The following is a 24090-nucleotide window of genomic DNA, read 5'->3' on the forward strand; positions in this document are numbered from 1 at the left end:
CCAGGGTTACAGGGGTGAGTACTGATAGAGGACCCAGGGTTACAGGGGTGAGTACCGATAGAGAACAGGTAGAGGTGATTGAATGTGGTTGACATGTTATAAATTGAGGTGGATGCCATTGTTTGATTGAAGTTTGCTGTGGGGGATTGGATGGAGCAGCTGTTTTGGTTACTCTTTGTGTGAGGCAGCACCTGTGTCCGCTCATTGTCTCCCTATAGTCACATGGCTGTGGACAGAATTCAAAAGGAGCCAGATCATTTACCTTCCAATAACCCCAGTGTCATGTGGTAAAGTGCCCTGTCTGTCGCTTGGCATGTCAAGTGAAGGCAGACACCACACACCACGAACCATGAAGATAGCAGTGAGGGGAAATAGATACAAGCAGCAAGGCCTGAAAGCTATCCGCAAATCCCAAGCAGGAACATGACGAACAGATCAAGTGTCCCCTTGGTGCCTCAGTTGGTTAAGCTAAGCTGTGCAGACTAGAAAGATCCCAGGTTTGATTCTCAATCCGTGTGGAGTTAGCCAACATCAGCCGGGGCGGAGTCTAGGTGCCATACTTGCATACCTTGTCGTCTTAAGTTCACGAATGAAGAAGGGGTGAAGTACCAGAGGATTGTCACTGCTTGTGGAACATCACCCGGGGGGGGCAGGGCATCCAGGAAAGGAGGGGACAAAACAAGGGGGGAATTTTGTTTTATTAAATTATCTAAAATTATGAGCTGTGCCTGTCCCTCCTGGGTGTGTGTGAAATATCGAGCTACTGCATCGATATATCGATTAAAGACCATGCCAGATCATTACTGCAGCTTCACAGAGGAACAATCTGTAGTTCATTACAGGAAACCCATTCATCCAGCATTTATTAAGAGGATAAAAGTATGTTCTACAGAAAGGGGCAGGAAGTTAAATACTCTGAGTTAATTTACACTGTTAAAGTGAGTTAAAGGATGAATCCAGGAACTGGGAGCATCCAATATTAACTAATGATCCTAAAAATCCAATTCACCGTAACACGATTTTAATACCCAATATGTTCATTTTATGAAGAGCTGATTTTGTCCCACCGACATCTGCGAAGAATTGCACTGGGATTTGTATTCCCCAGTATGTGCTGCTCTATTTAATAGTGTCCTGCGGCCCCAGGGCAGTTAGTCAGCTGCAGTACCAGCCCATTTGCAGTTAAATGACCCTATCCTAACAGACAGGGGTCACGACCCCATATCTCTGTCCCTACATAATGTCATCTAATGTCCGACGGGCCTGGCCAGCATAGAACTGAAAACAAACACTTCACAATGTGGAAAGCACAATAACCCTTGCCGGTAGAATATTTGCCATGTCTGTTTTTTTCGCCTTTATAGAAATCCTGTTGTGTAAATTCACCCTAATTAAACTTTTCATGATGCAATTTAAGTACATTTACCATAATCTACTAACAATGGGTGTCTTAAACTCCCCATTGGGCAGATAAAGGGATTTGGTGTAAAGGTCGTCTTTTTTTGTTCATTCTCGGGATGTGGGCGTCGCTGGCAAGGTTGGCATTTATAGCCCATCCCTAGTCACCCCTTGTACAACTGAGTGGCTCACTTGGCTACTTCAGAGGCCAGTTAACCAGGTTGATGTGTCACGCATAGGCCAGGCCAGGTAAGGACTGTTCCTTCCCGAAAGGACATTGGTGAACCATTCAGGTTTTTACGACAATCCGACGGCTTCATGGTCACTTTTACTGATAGCAGCCTTTTCAGAGTTAAACTGAATTCAAATTCTCAAACTACCATGCTCATGTCCTCTGGGTTATTAGTGCTGTAATATGTCCACTACATGACCGCACCCAGTACATTGCCTGTCGTAGGCTGTGTGTGGGTGATGCACAGCAAGTAGCGATGTTAACCAGAAGCAAAGCGTCAAGATTCCCATGTACACGGTCCTGTGGAACACATATTTTTCTCTTTGCACTCCTAGTGTGCCAAAGGAAATGGGGGTAGAAAAACTGCAGGAAGGCTCCAGATTTGGCCTCATCTGGAGGTCCCTGTGAATTTTGTTTCCTGCCCCTATCTAAAGCAGACTTCATCACACAAAGAAACACTCTATACGTGAAGTTTTTGTGAAAGGAAAGAGAATCCAAGGGAAGCACACAGAGCTTGGATGCAGTACCTAGCCAGCACAAGACTTCTTGTATGTGCCTGACGGCTTTGTCACTCCAGAGAGGCTCTGAGCTAAAGGTTCATGGGGTCACGGAGGTTTGATAAATAGCTTTCCTAACTAATTAACCTCCAAGATCTCTTTTCCCACTGGACAAGGGGAGGCCTCAGATGAGATGTCGCCTATTAAAAAAATCTGTTTCCTCACCGTCGAATCGAACAGGCAATCGGTAGCAGAAAAACTTTCCTTCGGTGCAAGTGTGTAATTTCTAAATTAATAATGTGGCGAGAAAGGGAGAGGTGGGTGTTCTCCTTTTGTTCAATTTTGGGTTTTTTTGGGAGGAGGAGGGGGAGGAATTCTCATCCCATCAGGTTATAATCTGGTTTATACTGGTTCAAATTGTTCAAAAGAGGGTGGGGGAAGTGCTATAAACAGACAAGACAAACACTGCCAATTTCATGGGTAATAACACTTCAAAGGTTCTTAATTCCTTCCCCCCCCCCAGTACAGATGGGAAGTATTTTCACTGTGTACAATGCACTCACTTGCTTTCTCTTTTATCTTCCTAGAATCTGACTGTATCTTCCTAATCTATTGTATTTTGTATACTTGTTCTAGCTCTCCCAACTTTGTGATCAGAAGGCAAGTGCGTGTGATTAAAATAACGTTAAACAACCTGAAAACAATTAAAATAAACATGATCTGTTTCGTGTTTATTAATTGAGTTATTCTCATGACATAATTGCGGTTTCATTTTGATTTAAATGTTTCGAATGTGCCGCTTACCCACAAAAGCCCTGATTAACAGTGCTGTAAAGATGGATCTTCAAAGGGAAATACAGATTTCTAACTTAAATTCCCCTTGCCTCACGCACTAGTCCATGGCTAAAATAAAAACACAATATTGAAAACAAAGACAAATGCTTTGTGTGCCTGTTGTACAGTGTTTCTAATCTCTCGTCCATTTTATTCATTGAACGAGAGGTTTCTGTCCTCCCTGAGCTCGCCTTAGGACACCAGCGTTACAGTGTGACAGGTGTACCGCCCCAGTCAAACTCCCCACCTGCCACTGTCCACGGAGCGTGTTGGGCACTTACTGACTCCAGGAGTTTTGTTAAGCATGAATAAATGAAATGCACCTGTCAGTGACTGAGGTGGTCAACGGTGTGATGGGAACTTTTGACCATTGCACTTGAAATAAAATTAAATGCCTATAGCGCCATAGATTTCATTAGTTTAGGAGTCAATGCACGATTTGTGTCTCGACTATTTTATGTCTATCTGGGTGCACAGTATGTTGCATATATCAGTATATGTACTGTATGCATGTCAGTGTACTATCTAGATGAAAAATCCTGGAACTCTCTACCCAACAGTACTGTGGGAGCACCTTCACACGGACTGGAGTGGTTCAAGAAGGCCCATCACTGCCTTCTCAAGGGTAACTAGTAATGGGCAATAAAGCCAACCTTGCCAGTGACACCCACATCCCGAGAATGATTTTTTTTTTTAAATAGAGAACGGGTCCTGCGAAAAGCGCAGGACACTAATTTAAATAAAATATTCTGCACTATAAATAATCCCAATGTGCGCTCCCAACACCAATGTATCAACCTTATCCAATATGGCAGGCGGCTCACTTCCTACCCATCATATTGTGACCTCAGTAAATGTTGTTGCTGTTGTTAGTAGGCCGGTTAGCACCTGGAAAACAGGTGCTCGGTGGCTGAATTTCCAGGCCCAAATATCATTTAGGTAAAATATAACCCTGTCATTTTATGCAAAAGCATTAGAAATTTTATAAACAAATACTAATCCCACTTAATTCCTCTTAGTTTCTTTGTTGAACCAAAATGTAACAGAGCTCTCTCTTATTTATGAGGGTTTTTTTGTAAAGTGATATTTTCTAGAGAATTCTTTTAGTACCAGACTTATTTGTACCTTTTGAAACTGTTTCAAATTTGAGTGATTATTGGCTGGGGCTGAAAGTACCATATGCAAATGGTACCTGTTGGATGATTTCTGATATCCAAGCACACCTTTCAAGGAGTCAGACTGAAGAAATGATTTTCTCCTGAGGGTGAAAGCTGTTTAAAACATCTCGTCATTTAAGCAATAAAGTAATACTGTTTCTGATGCTCTCTTGTACTTCTGTTCCAGGGAATAAGTTTAAACAATTCATTTCAAAACCGATTATCCCACTCAAAGAGAGATCTACCTAGAAATGACTGTTTGTGATAGTGCAAGAACTATAGCCTAGAAATGGACATTTATAATATTAGCATACAAACTGTAGCCCAGAAATTACTGTGTGATATTAATCATTGCACCATAATATAGGAATTACTGCTTGCAACATTAACACACAGACTATAGTCTAGAAAGTGCTCCACAAAAGCAAAATACTGCGCATGGTGGAAATGTGAAATAAAAACTGAAACTGCTGGAAATACTCAGCAGGTCAGGAGGCATCTGTGGAGAGAGAAACAGAGTTAATGTTTCAGGTCAATGACCTTTCATCTGAACTGACACGTTAACTCTGTTTCTCCCTCCAGACCGGCTGAGTATTTCCAGCATTTTCTGGATATTACTGCATGAAAAACTGCCCAGAAATAACAATCAGATCTGAACTATAGCTTAGAAATTAGTTTGCGACATTAACTGATAAACTTTAGTATAGGAAGGTATGAACTGTAACAGAAACATATAAACTACAGGATAGGAAATAATGTTTGCAATACTCGCATACGAACTATAGCTTAAAATTACTCTTTGCAACTGACACATACGATATAGCTTAAAATGACTGCGACTTAGAATCATAGAATCATAGAATGGTTACAGCACGGAAGAAGGCCATTCAGTCCGTTGAGCCCGTGCCGACTCTCTGAAAGAGCACCTCAGCCAGTCCCACTCCCCCGCCCTTTCCCCGTAGCCCTTCAATTTTTTTCCTTCAGATACTTATCCAACTCCCCTTTGAAAGCCATGATTGAGTCTGCCTCCACCACCCTCTCAGGCAGTGCATTCCAGATCCTAACCACTCGCTGCGTGAAAATGTTTTTCCTCGTGTCGCCTTTGGTTCTTCTGCCATCTTAAATCTGTGACCTCTGGTTCTTGACCCTTCCACCAATGGGAACAGTGTCTCTCTATCTACTCTGTCCAGACCCCTCATGATTTTGAATACCTCCATCAAACCTCCTCTCAACCTTCTCTGCTCCAAGGAGAACAACCCCAGCTTCTCCAGTCTATCAACGTAACTGAAGTCCCTCATCCCTGGAATCATTTTCGTAAATATTTTCTGCACCCTCGCTAAGGCCTTCACATCCTTCCTAAAGTGCGGTGCCCAGAATTGGACACAATAGTCCAGTTGAGGCCGACCTAGTGTTTTATACAGGTTCATCATTTGTACTCTATGTCTCTATTTATGAAGCCCAGGATCCCATAAGCCTTTTTAATCACTTTCTCAACCTGCCCTGCCACCTTCAACGATCTGTGCACACATACCCCCAGGTCTCTCTGTTCATGCACCCCCTTTAGGATTGTACCCTTTAGTTTATATTTCCTCTCCTCATTCTTTCTACCAAAATGTATCACTTCACACTTTTCTGCGTTAAATTTCATCTTACACATAAAATATATATCTTAAAATGACTCTTTGCAACTTCATAGAATCATAGAGTGGTTACAGCATGGAAGAAGGCCATTCGGCCCGTCGAGCCCATGCCGGCTCTCAGCCAGTCCCACTCCCCGCCCTTTCCCCGTAGCCCTGCAATTGTTTTTCTTTCGGGTACTTATCCAACCCCCTTTTGAAAGTCGTGATTGAGTCTGACTCCACCACTCTTTCAGGACTTACACGTACAAACTATAGCTTAAAATGACCATTTGCGGATTACACATATGATATATAGCTTAAAATGACCATTTGCGACTTGTTCATACGATATATAGCTTAAAATGACCATTTGCGACTTGTTCATACGATATATAGCTTAAAATGGCCGTTTGCGACTTACACATACGATATATAGCTTAAAATGACCATTTGCGACTTGTTCATACGAACTGTAGCTTACAATGACTAATGTATTTATATGAATCTAATTGTTTCCCCCCCAAGAGCATCTTGTTCCTTTTGCATCAAACATTTAACATTCTTTTATTTTATTTTTCATTTTTCTCTTTATGGACAAGCTGTTTAGATTGCTAAAACACACTTTGCAATGAATGCTGCATTATAAGCTGGAGCTAACCAAGTGGGGAGGATGAGAATTACTTTGGCTATCACTGCATGAATTGGATGAAAAGGACCAAATCTTGAGGGGACTGGTTATATTTTGGGGTTTATTCTCTCGGTATTTTTCTCATGTTCAGCATCTCAAACCACTCCTGTAGGAGCACCCTCTTCCCCCATGGTCTCTGGCACCCCTTTACTTGCCTAACAAGATAACATCACCCACATAAATAGTAACATTTCTTTTGCTGATCCTCTCTCTCTCTCTGATAGCTTCAGACAAATTGCTCAATTTTTCAAGACAAGCTAAGATATGATTTCCCAAAAATAATCTGACCAAAGCAGATTTAAATATATGTCCATTAAACCCCCAAGCGTTGCCAATCAAACATATTCAGACAGAACCCACAAGGTGCTCCTGTTTGAATTGATTGGCTTAGGCCATCTCTCAGGCACCTGGTCTAGATAATAATATCTGGTCATAATAATCTGAGTCATTTTTGTGAGTTAACCTGGTCTTTAATCCTATATTTACTGTGATAGCAAGAAGGGGAAGAAAGAACTTGTATTTCTACAATGTCTTTCACCACATCAGGGTGTCCCAAAGTGGTTTCCAGCCAATGAAGTACTTTTGAAGTGTAGTCACTGTTGTAATGTGGGCATAATGAAGGCCGATACCAGGATACATCATAGACATAAATGTTGCATTTTTGTCACAGATACAACATTGTAATGCTGGCAAATTGGGATTGTGCACACCTGCAGTGTGGGCCTTGTTGAATTTGGTGATGGGAGTCCCTGCTTTAATTTGAATTGGATACTACGACAGGAAGCGCTCTCCCAGAGAGCTTTGGGCTCGAGCATACTTGGTTGAGGGAGAGCACAGAATCCAGCTCGCAGCTCGCCATGAAAGGGGACGCATTGTTCACAGTGGCACCATGAGGGCAGGCGACCAACAGTGCCCTAGTGACACTGGAGAGTCGGAGGTCCTGCTGCTCAAGGTGCACCAAGGGAGAGCAGCCCTATTTGGGGGTGAAGACCACTGCCCCTCCAGTAAAAACATGTGCCGGCTGCATGGAGGTTGCTGGCCAAGTCACCCAGGTCCTTTGGCTGCAAATGAGAAAGATGTGTGCTGGCATAGGAGCAAGGTGAGGATGAGTGCGCTCGTGTGGGCTCCATCAAGTATGGCACATACGTTAGTTGGGGACTGCCATGTCCTCTGAAGTACCTTTTAAAACATGGTTTTTAATTGCATGGCACATTTTTCTTAAAGATGGAGATAGGAGTCACAAACAAGTGTTGAGGTGTCCAGGTCAAGTGACTCCCCAGCTGTTAAGGGCTTTCTCAGTGGGGTCCACAGCCATGGTTGCACAGGGTAGTCTTGATCTCCTACAAGCCATCCACCCACGGTTTCCCCTTCAGGCACCATGGGAGGCTGCACAGTGAGGGCATCGTGGCTGCTTCATGGATAACAGCCATGACGTATACGAAGATACTTCTGTGCTCAGATGCCACCCGAATAGTAAGTGAGGGCAAATCTTCTTCATGAAGGCTGTGGGGTTGACATGAAGAGCCTTGATGCCCACATGAGTACCATGTGTGACTGCACTCAAGAGCACACTGCCACCCAATGAAAGTTGTGTGCCCTGCCCAGCTGATGCCTGCTTCACACAGGAAAACCTATGAGGGTATCGCCCCCCCCCCTCTACTCCAGGAAACATAGCAGCTGTCAATTCCCTGATCAAGCCATGCCAGGGCCCGGTGTGGCCTGTGTCTCCTGGGGTGGCTCGGAGTGCTCGAATAGCTGGAAACTTTCCTTCGCTTGATTTCTCTTAACCAGGGGTTACCCTTTGCAGCCATGGCTGATGACACCCCAACTAGAAACCCCCAACACCAGCACAGTACAGATACACTGAGGCGCTGTGGAGAACACAAGAGTGATGTTGATTCAGCGATTCCAGTGTCCATTAGAACAGGCTCAAGGGGCTGAGGGTCCGCTATGTGGACCATTCAGGTGAGGTGCTGCCCTGCAGCCCAACCAAAGTCTCCAAAAGCATTTACCATTTGATGCATACCGCAAAATGTTGATCCCCAAAGAGGAGTGGGCCTGGGGCCCACAGGGAGAACAATAGATTGACAGGGACGCCATTGACGTACAGGCAGGAAGATTGCTATGGAACTCCAATCAAGAACTTCTTCCGGCAATGGACCCCTCCTGTCACTCACCAGCTTTTCTTTCCCCGAGGAACGCCTAGACATTGCCACCCCTAGACATGCTGCACATTCCTTCCAAAGCACTGTCAATGCAAAGGAACAATAAGATCTAGATGTATCCTGTGCTATTTGCATAGCTGACATGGTTTGAGACTGACACTCATGCTTCCCCTTGGTGACCCCATAAGGTATGTTTGTCTTGGGATGTGCTCAAGTGCTCCTTTAATTTGGAGGAGCGATTGTGGTGGCAGGTTGAGGTCAGGTGGTCTGGTACTGTAGCCTTGGACTCGGGACACATGGTCACGTCATGTCCCTGGAACAGCCAGAGCCACATCAACAGACGCAGTGGCTGCCAATGCCTGCCCATTCTCGGGCACCTCCTCAATCCTTTTGAGGGGCCTGTTTGGAATGGGAGGAGGTGGGGACACATTGAATGTAAACCACTTCATCGGAGCCTTCCCTTGCCTAGCCCTATGGCTGGGCACCCAACCTGGATGACCTACAATCTGCACGAGAAGTAGTCCATGTGGGTAAAGCGTACTGTCACTGCTCTTTGCAAACCATCGCCCAGTCTGTCCAATCTGGCAACAGTAGATTTGTATAACCCGGTGCCCAAGGTTTCAAAGATGCCAGTCACAGCTTTAGTGAGAGAATGCTGTTTAGCACTTGTTCTGTCAGTTTTGGGGCTCTGCTTCAGATGACTATGAAGTACCACTCACTCCATAGCACTCTGCATTAAGTCCCTCCCATATGACTGCAGTGATGGCAGAGGTACCCTGCTGCCCATTCTCTGCCAGCTGCTGCAGACTGCTCATGTTGGCCACGAAAGATGTAACAAATGTCCTTTTTGCGCCTGCATCAACTCCCATCTGAAGGCAGGCACAGTAGAATGCCAGCCTCTTGCCCATATAGTTGGCATGTGGCATGGGCTTGCAACCTAGCAAGATCTTGCTCCTTCCTCTCCTGCCAACTCCACTTGCTCCAACTCATTTGTCAATTGTGATTCACCTGGCGCCCCCTTCCTCAAACTGGCTAAGTGCAGTCTCTGGGTGCTAGCGTACACGTACTGTGTGATGGGAGCAGGAGGACTGCCTGACACAAACTGCTGTGGTGTGCCAGGATCCCCTGGAACCAATTCGTCTCGCCTCATTTCGGGAGGAACCTATAGAGGAAAGTAAAGGGGATTACAATGCCTCAGCAAGATAATGGCTTCAAACATAGGTCAGATCACCAGGCATGTGGTGTGCCACACAGCCACTTCACCAGAGCAACCCCTGCTGTGAGGATTACAAAAGGGAATCAGAAGTATGACGGACCAAAATCAATGGAGGATGCTTGCTCGCTGCACCAACGCCTCCAAACCCAACCAAGCCAATGCCATCTGTAGCTTCTCCATCAAAGAGGGCAAGGGCTATCTTCTCAAGTGGCGTCAGTTCCTCCATGATAGCTGCCACCACTGCCCCCAACCCCCATGCCTGTTCTGGTCCTCTCCCTGTGATTGCGCCTGCAAGCAGAGCAGAGTGAAGAAGACAATAGGAACTCCCCTGAGCATCCCCGGTCACCTCTCCTCCCCGGGACCAAGACTTTGTTAGCTGGCATGGTGTTTCTGCTGGCAGTACTCTGTGAGCTGAACTGGAAACTGATGTGTGCAAGATATTACCGTGCCCCTCTGCAGTTATGCCCTCCACTCTCTGTTCTATGCCAAAGTACAACAACAAGGGGTGAATGTTTTCCGCAAGCTCTCTCCTCAAGGGTGCAGGAGAGAAACATTCCATTGAGACCGTGCCTTCCATGGTCTATTCACAAGCATGTATGCAGAAGATGGGACACTTACCTTGGCACTTGTTTGGATACGGGACAATCTCTTCCTCATTTCCTCCTGGGTATGACTCTCTTGTCCACCACCCTGCATGCAGCTTGTACCTCAGTCTCCACAAGAGGGTTAACATCTACTCCACAAAGAGAAACCCTGCTTTGCCGCATCTTGTGCAGCACGATCGCCAAGGCATTGCCAGTGAGGCACAGTTTGGCCCACACATCCTCCGACAACAAACAGTATGTTTCCACACCCAAAAATTGTCCAGCATTAAAGAGAGCCACAGATCATAGCCCCCATTCTGCCTAAAATGAGTGTTTGTGATATAAGTGTAAGAGCTATCATCTAGAAATGAACAGTTGTGCTGTCTTATTAACTATAGACTAGAAATTACCGATTGTGATATGATTTTATGAACTTTAATCTAGAATTTATAGTTTGATATTTTATGAACTATAGTCTAGAAATTACTGTGATATTTTATGAATAATGTTCCAGTATTTACTGTTTGTGCTATTTTATGAATAGTCTAGAAATTACAGTTTGTGATATTTTATGAATTTTAGTCTAATACTATTTTATGAACTATATTTTAGAAATTACTGTTTGTGATAGTTGATGAACTGCAGTCTACAAATGATTATAAGTGCATGCACTATAGCCTATCATTTAGTATTGGTGATATCAGTGTATAAACTATAGGGTAGAAATTATTCATATTAGAGTATGAATTATGTTCGAAAGAATGACTGATATTAGGCTGTATTGTCTAAAAATTGTAATGTGTAAAGTATAATATAGAAATTATTGTTTATGATATTGATGTATGGCTTATAGCCTAAAAATTAGTATTTGCGATTAGTTTATTAACTATAGGTTAATTATTATTTGTGTCATTTGCGTATGAACTATAGTATAGAAATGAATGTTTGATAATAGTGCATGAAACATTATCTAGAAATGACTGGGTATGGTATAACTGTATAAACTATAGCCTCGACGTGACAGTTTGTTATTTCACAAGAACTTAAAGTTGAATGGAATATTTGTGATATTGGGGTGTGACTCGTCCTGCGTGGAATATTTAGCATGTGAACTATAACATGGAAATGACTGTTTTGTGATATTAGCACGTGAAATAGATAAGGGGTTGGTCTAAAAATCCCTTCGTCAATGTTAGAGCTACCAGCGGTGTTTGAGACAGAAGCACGCGGTTGATAGACATTTCATATCTAACTCTCGCAACGACCACAGTTAACGATTACAATCTATTTTCGGAGGTTGAAGCCCCCAGCGTGAGCATTGCCCCTTTCATTTCTATTTGAGCCGCTTGCTCGACATGATTATCGCACAGAGTGTGGAAGATGGGACTGAGGTACTCACGTTCTGTGGCCATGGTAATGACAGTCTCTGTCGTGGCGTGATATTCGTCGTCTTCGAGAGGAGGCTCTTTGGCTAAGCAGTCATCCCCTTGGATGTCATACCGGTCCAGCAGTTGCTGCAAAGGGGGAGCTTTGGGCAGGAGCTGATTGACAATATCTCGACTGATGTTGGGAGCTTGTTTGAGCCGCAGCTTGCTCAGGATCTGAGATTTAATGGATTCCAACCGTAATGCTTTGCTATGCTCCCTCCACAAACAAGCAGAGCATTCTTGTCTCCCAGGTTCCGCCTGGTCCACGACCCTCTCCCCAGCCTCCAAGTCCTTCTCCAAGGCTGGCTCGTCACTGCCTGTCAATCCCAGGGAGATCAGGAGGCAAAGGAAAACGTGTGGTCTGTGCATGATCTGATGGTGTGTGTGTGTGTATGTGTGTGCCCTGTGCAGAATGAAGACACGTCCTGTACCCAGATTGCAGCCGGGAGAGAGGAGAGGAGAGAGGACAGTGGGTGAGTGACACGCTGGTGGATGATAAGTGCTCAAGTGAGGCGCCCCTTTTTATATCACAACTTTGGCCACAACTATTGTGTCGTAAAAATCCAGGATTGGCTGACGAGCCAAACAAAAGGCTTTTTGGCTGTCAGGAGGAGAGAGAGAGAAAATAAGAGATTGCCTTGTGTCAGTGCTAGTTAGCATTCCTACGTTACCCCTCTGTCCCTATCACTCTCACACATACATACCTTGTCTCAGGCTGCCATTCCCTCTCACACTCCTCTCTCTCCCTCCCCACTTATTGTGCTCTCACGTCCACAATCTGGAGATTTAAACACAGGTTAATGCTTCCTTTCAGTAATTGTTTTAATGGACAGACAGTTCCTAAACTTTCCTTACAGTTTCTTTTTTTTAGATTGAAATCACTGGCATTGTTTATTTTCTGTAATTTATTTCCAGATCCTTGATGTGTGATTGTATTATTTTCTAAATTATTTCCTCTAAATCAACCAAGATTGACGCTCAAGCAATGGTACGCCAGTCAAACTAACCTGCAATTAACATCATTGAAGTTTACTTGTGCCCAGCGCTTGGGACTCGAGAGCTGCTGATGAAATATGTTCCTATCTTCATTTCATCCCCATTGCCGAATATTTTAGCGAGACTTTACTGTGAATTAATCTATTGTCTTTTTTTTGGGGGGGGGTGAGGTTGTGGGGTAGAATCACAATGCGGCGATCCTTCGCTTCCTGGGGGGGGGGGGGGGCTTTTAATCTTTTCAATATTTGCATATCGGAAAATAAAGCTTGAATTCCCCTCCCGGGTTAAGTTCATCTCACGGTGTAAGTTCGGCCCTGTTTTGCATAAAAATACTATTTTCATGAATCACTCATTCATTAATTTATTCATCCGTTCGTTCGTCCATTTATTAAAACAAGCAATGCTCGCTACATTACAGACGATGCGCCGAACCTTTTCGTGTCAGTTGCAAGTCAGTTTCATCGTGTGACGAGCTCCGGGTTGTTTGAGGAGCTGAGGTCGTGCTGGTACTCAGCTTGTTTTTAAATAAAACGATCGAAAGAGAGAAGCAAGTGACAATATCCAATAACCATTTATTTCATTATAGATTGGAGTGTATGCACCAGACCCAAGGGACAGGGGCATTGCAATTTACAGCGTAAACTGGATGAACCGCTAAATCTATATTGACCCTCGAGTCCCTAATGTTACAGTGCAAGATGTGGGCCTCGCCACATGATGGAGAGGTGACATTTAAAATCGAAATTGATTAAGTTCGCCTGGTTAGTTTCAAATCCTGATTGCAATGGAATGATTGTTACTGGGAATAGGTTAGGAGGGCAGATGGAGGCTTTTGTGTCCGGGTAATGTATAAACAGCAAATAAAATACAAGGCAAATAAGATACAAAAAGACATTATCGGTTGGGATTCGAAAAAGAGGAAACCCATTTCTTATTACCACAGTTACATATCTCAAGACTTATACAGGGTCAGATTGTATATCATTCGATTTAATCAGAGCGAGACTTGCATATACTGCCAGGCTGCCATGTAACCTGGGCTCCAATTCTGACCAGATTTGTGTCTAAAACTGAAAGAACTTTCCGGCACAGACACGATGGGCCGAATGGCCCCCTTCTGTACCGTAAATGATTCTATGAACTGGACATTGGGCTGTGCTGGCTGATCCCAGATTTGCAACACATCTTTAAAATCACTTGCCAAAGTTTGCCCCCTCCGGTTGAAGTGATTATCAGATCGAATTATTGAATGCAATATGTCGGATTTATTGAAAATATTCGTTTCTGTGTCCAGGCCAACAGAGACAAACGAGTGTGTGTGTGGCGAACCGACGGAGTGAAATCATGACGGATTGATACAGAGGGATTTCTGATCTGCCTTTATCCACTTTAACGGTGAAGGAATCGGTACCATTTAGATTACTCAGTGTTTCCGAAGAGCGACTGGGCAAGTTTTCAAACGGTGCACTGTATTGGATACAATGCTGTGAAATAACCTTTTCATACAGATTACTGCAGGAAAAGGATCGGTTGGTTTTTGTTGCAATGAAATGCCCCCAGCGGATTGCAGAAGTCACCCTTCTGATCGGGCCGTTTCAGGACAACTCAGTGTTGTCATGGTGGAACTCTGCCATTCTTCAGTGCCTGGCGACATAAAGCTCAATAAAACATAACAGGCTTTACTATAACACAATCAAAACACCTCCATCACTTAGAGCAACATTAATTTAGCAGAAAATAATTCGGAATAAAGAAAATCTGTGAAATGACCAAGCACATAGGAACAGGAGGATGCCATTCAGTCCCTCGAACCTGTTACATTAGGAACAGGAGGAGGCCATTCAGCCCCTCGAGCCTGTTACATTAGGGACAGGAGGAGGCCATTCAGTTCCTCAAACCTGTTACATTAGGAACAGGAGGAGGCAGTCAGCCCCTTGAACCTGTTACATTAGGAACAGGAGGAGGCCGTTCAGCCCCTCGAGCCTGTTACATTAGGAACAGGAGGGGGCCATTCAGCCCCTCGAGCCTGTTACATTAGGAAGAGGAGGAGGCCGTTCAGCCCCTCGAGCCTGTTACATTAGGAACAGGAGAAGGCCATTCAGCCCCTCGAACATGTGACATTAGGAACAGGAGGAGGCCATTCAGCGCCTCATATCTGTTACATTAGGAACAGGAGGAGGCCGTTCAGCCCCTCGAACCTGTTACATTAGGAACAGGAGGAGGCCATTGAGCTCCTCGAGCCTGTTACATTAGGAACAGGAGGAGGCCATTCAGCCCCTCGAACCTGTTACATTAGGAACAGGAGGAGGCCATTCAGCCCCTCGAACCTGTTACATTAGGAACAGGAGGAGGCCATTCAGCCCCTCGAGCCTGTTACATTAGGAACAGGAGGCCATTCAGCCCCTCGAGCCTGTTTCATTAGGAAAAGGAGGAGGCCATTCAGCCCCTCGAGCCTGTTACATTAGTAACAGGAGGAGGCCATTCAGCCCCTCGAGCCTGTCACATTAGGAACAGGAGGAGGCCATTCAGCCCCTCAAACCTGTTACATTAGGAACAGGAGGAGGCCATTCAGCCCCTCGAACCTGTTACATTAGGAACAGGAGGAGGCCATTCAGCCCCTCGAACCTGTTACATTAGGAACAGGAGGAGGCCGTTCAGCCCCTCAAACCTGTTACATTAGGAACAGGAGGAGGCCATTGAGCTCCTCGAGCCTGTTACATTAGGAACAGGAGGAGGCCATTCAGCCCCTCGAACCTGTTACATTAGGAACAGGAGGAGGCCATTCAGCCCCTCGAACCTGTTACATTAGGAACAGGAGGAGGCCATTCAGCCCCTCGAGCCTGTTACATTAGGAAAAGGAGGAGGCCATTCAGCCCCTCGAGCCTGTTACATTAGTAACAGGAGGAGGCCATTCAGCCCCTCGAGCCTGTCACATTAGGAACAGGAGGAGGCCATTCAGCCCCTCGAACCTGTTACATTAGGAACAGAAGGAGGCCATTCAGCCCCTCGAACCTGTTACATTAGAAACAGGAGAAGGCCATTCAGCCCCTTGAGCCTGTTACATTAGGAAAAGGAGGAGGCCATTCAGCCCTTCGAGCTTGTTACATTAGGAACAGGAGTAGGCCATTCAGCCCCTCGAGCCTGTTACATTAGGAAAAGGAGGAGGCCATTCAGCCCCTCGAGCCTGTTACATTAGCAACAGGAGGAGGCCATTCAGCCCCTCGAGCATGTGACATTAGGAACAGGAGGAGGCCATTCAGCGCCTCGTGTCTGTTACATTAGGAACAGGAGGAGGCCGTTCAGCCCCTCGAACTCGTTACATTAGGAACAGGAGGAGGCCATTGAGCTCCTCGAGCCTGTTACATTAGGAACAGGAGGAGGCCATTCAGCCCCTCGAGCCTGTTATATTAGGAACAGGAGGAGGCCATTCAGCCCCTCGAACCTGTTACATTAGGAACAGGAGGAGGCCGTTCAGCCCCTCGAACTCGTTACATTAGGAACAGGAGGAGGCCATTGAGCTCCTCGAGCCTGTTACATTAGGAACAGCAGGAGGCCATTCAGCCCCTCGAGCCTGTTATATTAGGAACAGGAGGAGGCCATTCAGCCCCTCGAACCTGTTACATTAGGAACAGGCCATTCAGCCCCTCGAACCTGTTACATTAGGAACAGGAGGAGGCCATTCAGCCCCTCGAGCCTGTTACATTAGGAACAGGAGGAGGCCATTCAGCCCCTCGAGCCTGTTCCATTAGGAACAGGAGGAGGCCATTCAGCCCCTTGAACCTGTTATATTAGGAACAGGAGGAGGCCATTCAGCCCTTTGAACCTGTTATATTAGGAACAGGAGGAGGCCATTCAGCCCCTCGAGAATGTGACATTAGGAACAGGAGGAGGCCATTCAGCCCCTCGTGTCTGTTACATTAGAAACAGGAGAAGGCCATTCAGCCCCTTGAGCCTGTTACATTAGGAAAAGGAGGAGGCCATTCAGCCCTTCGAGCTTGTTACATTAGGAACAGGAGTAGGCCATTCAGCCCCTCGAGCCTGTTACATTAGGAAAAGGAGGAGGCCATTCAGCCCCTCGAGCCTGTTACATTAGCAACAGGAGGAGGCCATTCAGCCCCTCGAGCATGTGACATTAGGAACAGGAGGAGGCCATTCAGCGCCTCGTGTCTGTTACATTAGGAACAGGAGGAGGCCGTTCAGCCCCTCGAACTCGTTACATTAGGAACAGGAGGAGGCCATTGAGCTCCTCGAGCCTGTTACATTAGGAACAGGAGGAGGCCATTCAGCCCCTCGAGCCTGTTATATTAGGAACAGGAGGAGGCCATTCAGCCCCTCGAACCTGTTACATTAGGAACAGGAGGAGGCCGTTCAGCCCCTCGAACTCGTTACATTAGGAACAGGAGGAGGCCATTGAGCTCCTCGAGCCTGTTACATTAGGAACAGCAGGAGGCCATTCAGCCCCTCGAGCCTGTTATATTAGGAACAGGAGGAGGCCATTCAGCCCCTCGAACCTGTTACATTAGGAACAGGCCATTCAGCCCCTCGAACCTGTTACATTAGGAACAGGAGGAGGCCATTCAGCCCCTCGAGCCTGTTACATTAGGAACAGGAGGAGGCCATTCAGCCCCTCGAGCCTGTTACATTAGCAACAGGAGGAGGCCATTGAGCTCCTCGAGCCTGTTACATTAGGAACAGCAGGAGGCCATTCAGCCCCTCGAGCCTGTTATATTAGGAACAGGAGGAGGCCATTCAGCCCCTCGAGAATGTGACATTAGGAACAGGAGGAGGCCATTCAGCCCCTCGTGTCTGTTACATTAGGAACAGGAGGAGGCCGTTCAGCCCCTCGAGCCTGTTACATTAGGAACAGGAGGAGGCCATTCAGCCCCTCAAGCCTGTTGCATTAGGAACAGGAGGAGGCCATTCAGCCCCTCGAACCTGTTACATTAGGAACAGGAGGAGGCCATTCAGCCCCTTGAGCCTGTTACATTAGGAACAGGAGGAGGCCATTTAGCCCCTCGAACCTGTTACATTAGGAACAGGAGGAGGCCATTCAGCCCCTCGAACCTGACGGAGGAGGCCATTCAGCCCCTCGAGCCTGTTACATTAGGAACAGGAGGAGGCCATTCAGCCCTTTGAGCCTGTTCCATTAGGAACAGGAGGAGGCCATTCAGCCCTTCAAATCTGTTCCATTAGGAACAGGAGGAGGCCATTCAGCCCTTCAAATCTGTTACATTAGGAACAGGAGGAGGCCATTCAGCCTCTCGAGCCTGTTCCAACATTCAATTAGATCACAGCTGATCTGTATTTTAACTCCAGATTTCCACTGCCTTGTTCTGAATCATTTGGAAATCAATTGATTTTTCAAATAGTTCTTATTAGCGAGACACCCCAAAAGAATTTTCTTCGAAAAAAGCTGAGCTCCAAGTAACCTGAAACAACAACAACTTGTATTTATATAGCGCCTTTAACGTAGTGAAACATCCCAAGGTGCTTCACAGGAGTATTATGAGACAAAAAATTTGACACTGAGCCGCGTAAGTAGAAATTACGGCAGGTGACCAAAAGCTTGGTCAAAGAGGTAGGTTTTAAGGAGCGTCTTGAAGGAGGAAAAAGAGGTAGAGAGGCGGAGGCATGGATGAGGGCTTCAGCAGCAGATGAGCTGAGAAGGGTGATGTTACGGAGCAGGAAATAGGCGGTCTTAATTATGCTGCGGATATTTGGTCGAAAGTTCATTTCAGGGTCAAATATGACATCAAGGTTGTGAACAGTGTGGTTCAGCCTCAGACAGAAGTTGAGCAGACGGATGGAGTCTGCAGCTAGGGAACGGAGTTTGTGGCGGGGACTGAAACCAATGATTTCGGTCTTCCCAATATTCAATTGGAGAAGGGTTCTGCTCATCCAGAACTGGATGTCGGACAAGCAGTCTGACAATTTAGAGACCGTGGAGGGGTCGAGAGAAGTGGTGGTGAGGTAGAGCTGGGTGTCATCAGTGTACATGTGGAAACTGACGCCGTGTTTTTGGATGATGTCGCCAAAGGGCAACATGTAGATGAGAAATAGGAGGGGGCCAACGATAGATCCTTGGGGGACACCAGAGGTAACGATGTGGGAAGAGAAGCCGTTGCAGGTGATTCTCTGGCTACGATCAGATGGATAAGAATAGAACCAGGCGAGTGCAGTCCCACCCAGCTGGACGATGGTGGAGAGGTGTTGGAGGAGGATGGAGTGGTCAACCATGTCAAAGGCTGCAGACAGGTCGAGAAGGACAAGGAGGGAGAGTTTGGCTTTGTCACAGTCACATAGGATGTCATTTGTGACTTTGATGAGAGCCGTTTCAGTACTGTGGCAAGCTGGATTGGAGGGATTCAAACATGGAATTGCGGGAAAGATGGGCACGGATTTAGGAGACGACAACACGTTCAAGGACTTTGGGTAGGAATGGGAGGTTGGAGATGGGCCGGTAGTTTGCAAGGATGGAGGGGTCGAGGGTTGTTTTTTGAGGTCAGGGTTGATGACGGCAGATTTGAGGGAGAGGGGGACAGTACCTGAGGAGAGAGAACCGTTAACAATGTCAGCTAACATTGGAGCCAAAAAAGGAAGCTGGGTGGTCAGCAGTTTGGTGGGAATAGGGTCAAGGGAGCAGGAAGTGGGTCTCATGAACAGGATAAGCTTGGAGAGGTCACGAGGGAAGATCGGAGAGAAACTGGAGAAAGATGTGAGGTCAGGACTGGGGCAGGAGGAATCTTAGAGGAAGTTTTGCCCGGTGGGTTAGGGGAAGGAAGGGAAGAGGCAGAGGCGGCCGAACGGATGGTCTCAATCTTAGAGATGAAGAAGACCATGAGCTCCTCACACTTATTGTTGGAGGTGAGGGTGAAGACTGGGGAAAGGGGTTTAAAAAGATGGTTAGCAGTGGAGAATAGAAGCCGGGGTTTATCTTTACATTCCAGAATGATTCTGGAACAGTGAGCAATTTTGGTAAACGAGATCAGGACCCGATAATGTTTTCTGTGGTCCAGCCAGATCTGGCGGTAAATGGCTAAACCAGTTGTCCGCCATATCCGTTCAAGTCTGTGTCCCTTGGACTTAAGGCAGCAAAGATCAGGGCTATACCAGGGGCAATGGCCAGGGTGAGAGAGAGTCATTGTTTTAACAGGGACTAGGGCATCAAAGGTGATGGTGAAGGTGTGGTTGAGCAGATCGGTAGCTGCAGAAATGTCATGGTGGCTGGAGGGCCAAAAGCTGGACAGTTGGGAGTTCATAAGTGCAGTTGGGAGAGAGTTTTTTCCAGGGGTGGACACAGAAGTGGGGGAGTGGTGGTGGAAGGGGGATGTGGATGGAGAGCGATACGAGGAGGTGGTCAGAGATGGCCTTATCTGCGATTGGCACAATGGGAGTAGCGAGGCCACGAGAGATGGCAAGGTCGAGGGGGAGGCTGTGAATACATGGAGGGAGAGATTAAGAGAGGACAGGAGGCTAGTGAACTCAGAGGAGCGAGAGCATGATGAATTGAGATGGAGGTTGAAATCACCGAGGATGAGAAGTCACTCGGTGCAGAGGCTGGGGGAGGAAAGTAGTGAAGATATCTCGGTAATAACATTTTTATGGTAATTGGGAGTGCAGTAGAGAAGGAGAATTTTACACGAGAGGTGAGAGGGGTGGAATAGGGTGAGATGCTGAAAGGGGGAGAAAGTGCCGGAGGTGTAGGGAGACAGACCAAGGTGTGATTTGGTGATGAGAGCCACACAGTCACCACGGCGGTCTGGGCGGCACAAGTGGTGGAAGGTATAGCCGGGCGGGGAGGCTTCATTTAAAGGTAAGGTGTCATCGCCCCTCAACCAGGTTTCTGTCAAGGCCATGATGTCAATGCCATAATCCACGATATGCTCATGGATGGCAAGGGCCTTGTTCACAAGTGACCGGACATTCTGGAGGGAGATGCGGAGAGTGTCGGTGATGGCTGCCCCACTGCCAGCGTCCACAGGGTCAGCGCTGTGGGGGGGGGGGGGGGGGGAACGGGGGGAGGGTGAGTTGGACGGGGAGGAGATTGGCAAGATTAGCCCCCAGTTGGCGCGCTGGGCAAGAGGATCGGCAAGGGAGTAGGATGGGACAGTTGGGGTTGCTGCTCGTGAGGAGACAGCGACGAGTGCCTCGATGAACCTTTCGGAGGATGCCAAGAGAGGCACAGAGGGAAGCTGTAGGCTTATCTAGAGGGGAGTCAAGCCTGGGACGGTGGCAGGAGAGTAGGAAGGTGGAAGAGTAATGAAGGATTGGGGTAGGGTTTTGGGAAGGCAGAGAGGAGAGATGAAAGGAGGCACGATGACAGGAGAGAATAGTCAGGAAGGGATAAAGAGCAAAGGAAAGAGGGAGAGAAGTATTGAACGGCTCGGATCCGGAGCGGCAGCCATGCCAAGTGAGCATGCGAATGGACAGGGGAAAAGCTCAGGTTACACAGGCCTGGTTAAACGTAGTAGTTAATGGGATACAGTACTGGGAGACCAGGGTCAAAGTCAGAGGTCCCATGGAAGGACACGAGCAAGCTGGGGCCGACACAGAGCATCTACAAACCGCTGTCAAGAGCAAGCGAGTGAAGTCCAGAAGCTATTTGAAGTGTAGAGAGATTGGGGATGTGCTGTCGGAAGGAGGGTTGGAGAGAGGAGAGAGAAGGAAAGCACAGATTGTCACATTGGAGAGAGTGGGCAGGGCAGGGTTGGTAAAGGGTGGGGTTTTGAGCGAGAATTAATAACAGCAGGTAAGAATTTCAAAGATAATTTCCATCATGACTGTGTGGAAACAGAAGTGTTGGAGAGGACACTGGAAAGCCAACTGGTACCAAATGATTTAGGTTTGTTGAACATAAAACTTGGTAATGTGTCGAGAAAAAAGATACTTAAAATGATTTAGGTATGCATTTGTCTCGCTTCTAGATTCCATCTGTAGCAGCTTCCAGTCTGGGATTGTGTGTTCATGTTGGTGCCAACCTCAGACTGATGTGTACAGTTTAAAGGGGCATATCTGATGTGGAAACATCTGGCATGAGTGCCCGACCCTGAACAAGTACACATCATACAAGTGCCTATAGAACTGTGTGTGAAATAACCAGTCACAATGCTTCATAAAGAAAGACTTGCATTTATATAGCGTATTTCACCACCTCAGGACGTCTCAAAGTGCTTTGCAGCCAATGAAGTACTTTTTGGAGCGTTGTCACTGTTGTAATGTAGGAAATGTGGCGGCCAATTGGAGCACAGCAAGCTCCCACAAACAGCAATGTGATAATGACCCAAATAATCTGTTTTACTGAGTGAGGGAGAAATATTGGCCCAGGACACTGGGGAGAGCTCCCCTGCTCTTCTTCGAAATAGTGGCCATGGGATCTTTTACTCCCACCCAAGGGAGTACACAGGGCTTTGGCTTAATGTCTCATTTGAAAGACAACACCTCCCTCAGCACTGCCCCTGCGACGGTGCGGCGCTCCCTCAGTACTGCCCCTCCGACAGTGCACTGCCCTCCAACAGTGCGGCGCTCCCTCAATACTGCCCCTCCGACTGTGCGCCGCTCCCTCAGTACTGCCCCTCCGACAGTGCGGCGCTCTCTCAGTACTGCCCCTCCGACAGTGCGGCGCTCCCTCAGTACTGCCCCTCCGACAGTGCGGCGCTCCATCAGTACTGCCCCTCCGGCAGCGCGGCGCTCCCTCAGCACTGCCCCTCTGACAGTGCGACGTGCCCTCAGTACTGTCCCTCCGACAGTGCGGCGCTCCCTCAGCACTGCCCCTCCGACAGTGCAGCGCTCCCTCAGTACCACCCCTCCAACAGTGCAGCGCTCCCTCAGTACTGCCCCTCCGACAGTGCGGGACTCCCTCAGTACTGCCCCTCCGACAGTGCAGCGCTCCCTCAGTACTGCCCTTCCGACAGTGCAGCGCTCCCTCAGTACCGCCCCTCCGACAGTGCAGCGCTCCCTCAGTACCGCCCCTCCGACAGTGCAGTACTGCCCCTCCGACTGCGGCGCTCCCTCAGTACCGCCTCTCCGACAGTGCGGGGCTCCCTCAGTACTGCCCCTCCGACAGTGCAGCGCTCCCTCAGTACCGCCTCTCCGACAGTGCGGCACTCCCTCAGCACTGGGAGTGTCAGTCTAGAATTTTGTGGTCTAGTCTCTGGAGTGGGACTTGAACCCATAGCTTTCTGACTCAGAGGTGAGAGTGCTGCCCACTGAGTCACAGCTGACACCATAAAAACAGGAGGAGGCCATTCAGCCCCTCGATCCTGTTCCACCATTAATGGCTGATCTGTATCTTAACTCCATTTCCCCACCTTGGTTCCGTAACCCTTGATACCCTTAGCAAACAAAAATGTATCAATCTCAGTTTTGACATTTCCAATTGACCCCCCCAGCCGCAACAGCTTTTTGGGGGAGAGAGTTCCAGATTCCCACTGCCCTTTGTGTGAAGAAGTGCTTCCTGACATCACCCCTGAACGGCCTGGCTCTAATCTTAAGGTTCTGCCCCCTTGTTCTGGACTTCCCCCACCAGAGGAAACAGTTTCTCTCGATCCACCCAATCAACTCCTTTAATCATCTTAAACACCTCGATCAGATCGCCCCTTAATCTTCTACACTCGAGGGAATACAAGCCTCGTCTATGCAACCTGTCCTCGTAAGTTAACCCTTTTAGCCCCCGGGTATCAGTCTGGTGATCTGCGCTGCCCCCTTCCAAGCCCAATATATTCTTCCTAAGGTGCGGGGCCCAGGACTGAACGCAGTTACTCCAGATGGGGTCTAACCAGAGCTCTGTACATTGTGACACGGGGATGATATTCCATTTGTTCTGATGGCCTGAGCACCAAAATTATGGAGTCATTTAATGGTTTTGTTATTTCAAAGCCCATTGGTTTTGACTTGCATTGACCTTTGAATCAAGATGGATTCAGTCTGTCTCTGGAAATGATTGGGACTCAGGTGATGAATGAGAAGCCCTCGGGCAGTAACCATCTATTTCAGAGCCCCCCCCCCCCCCCCCCACCGAGACTCTGCCCCTGCCTTGACCACCCGCCCATTGGACTGAAAATTGTTATGCAATGCAGGAGGACATCCTCTTTTGTACTGGCCCCCACAGCCTGCGGTATTGATTTATTCCGGTAGAATTTAAAAGCCCGAGACGTTTCTAATGCAAGTTTTTTTTTGCAACCATCTCCGAATTTTCCATTGCCCCCCAGACCCACTGCCCCGATGGTGTCAGACAGAGTTACAGCTTGTGGAGAGAATGTAAGCAATTCCTGTCGGCGG

The 24090-nt window shown here is 47.3% G+C and overlaps 2 protein-coding genes across 2 annotated transcripts in view; one reads left to right on the plus strand and one right to left on the minus strand.

The window, feature by feature from the left end:
- Positions 1-12186, minus strand: part of LOC139241004 (growth/differentiation factor 11-like) — an 84322-nt gene extending 72136 nt beyond the window's left edge. The window contains exon 1 of the mRNA XM_070869677.1: positions 11790-12186. Coding sequence (XP_070725778.1) covers positions 11790-12186 — 397 coding nt within the window. The remainder of the gene's footprint in view (positions 1-11789) is intronic.
- The window catches only part of ormdl2 (ORMDL sphingolipid biosynthesis regulator 2), a 209000-nt gene that overhangs the window by 83347 nt on the left and 101563 nt on the right, over positions 1-24090 (plus strand). The window lies entirely within an intron of this gene.

Source organism: Pristiophorus japonicus, chromosome X (genome assembly GCF_044704955.1).
Source record: "Pristiophorus japonicus isolate sPriJap1 chromosome X, sPriJap1.hap1, whole genome shotgun sequence".
Taxonomy (NCBI): Eukaryota; Metazoa; Chordata; class Chondrichthyes; family Pristiophoridae; genus Pristiophorus; species Pristiophorus japonicus.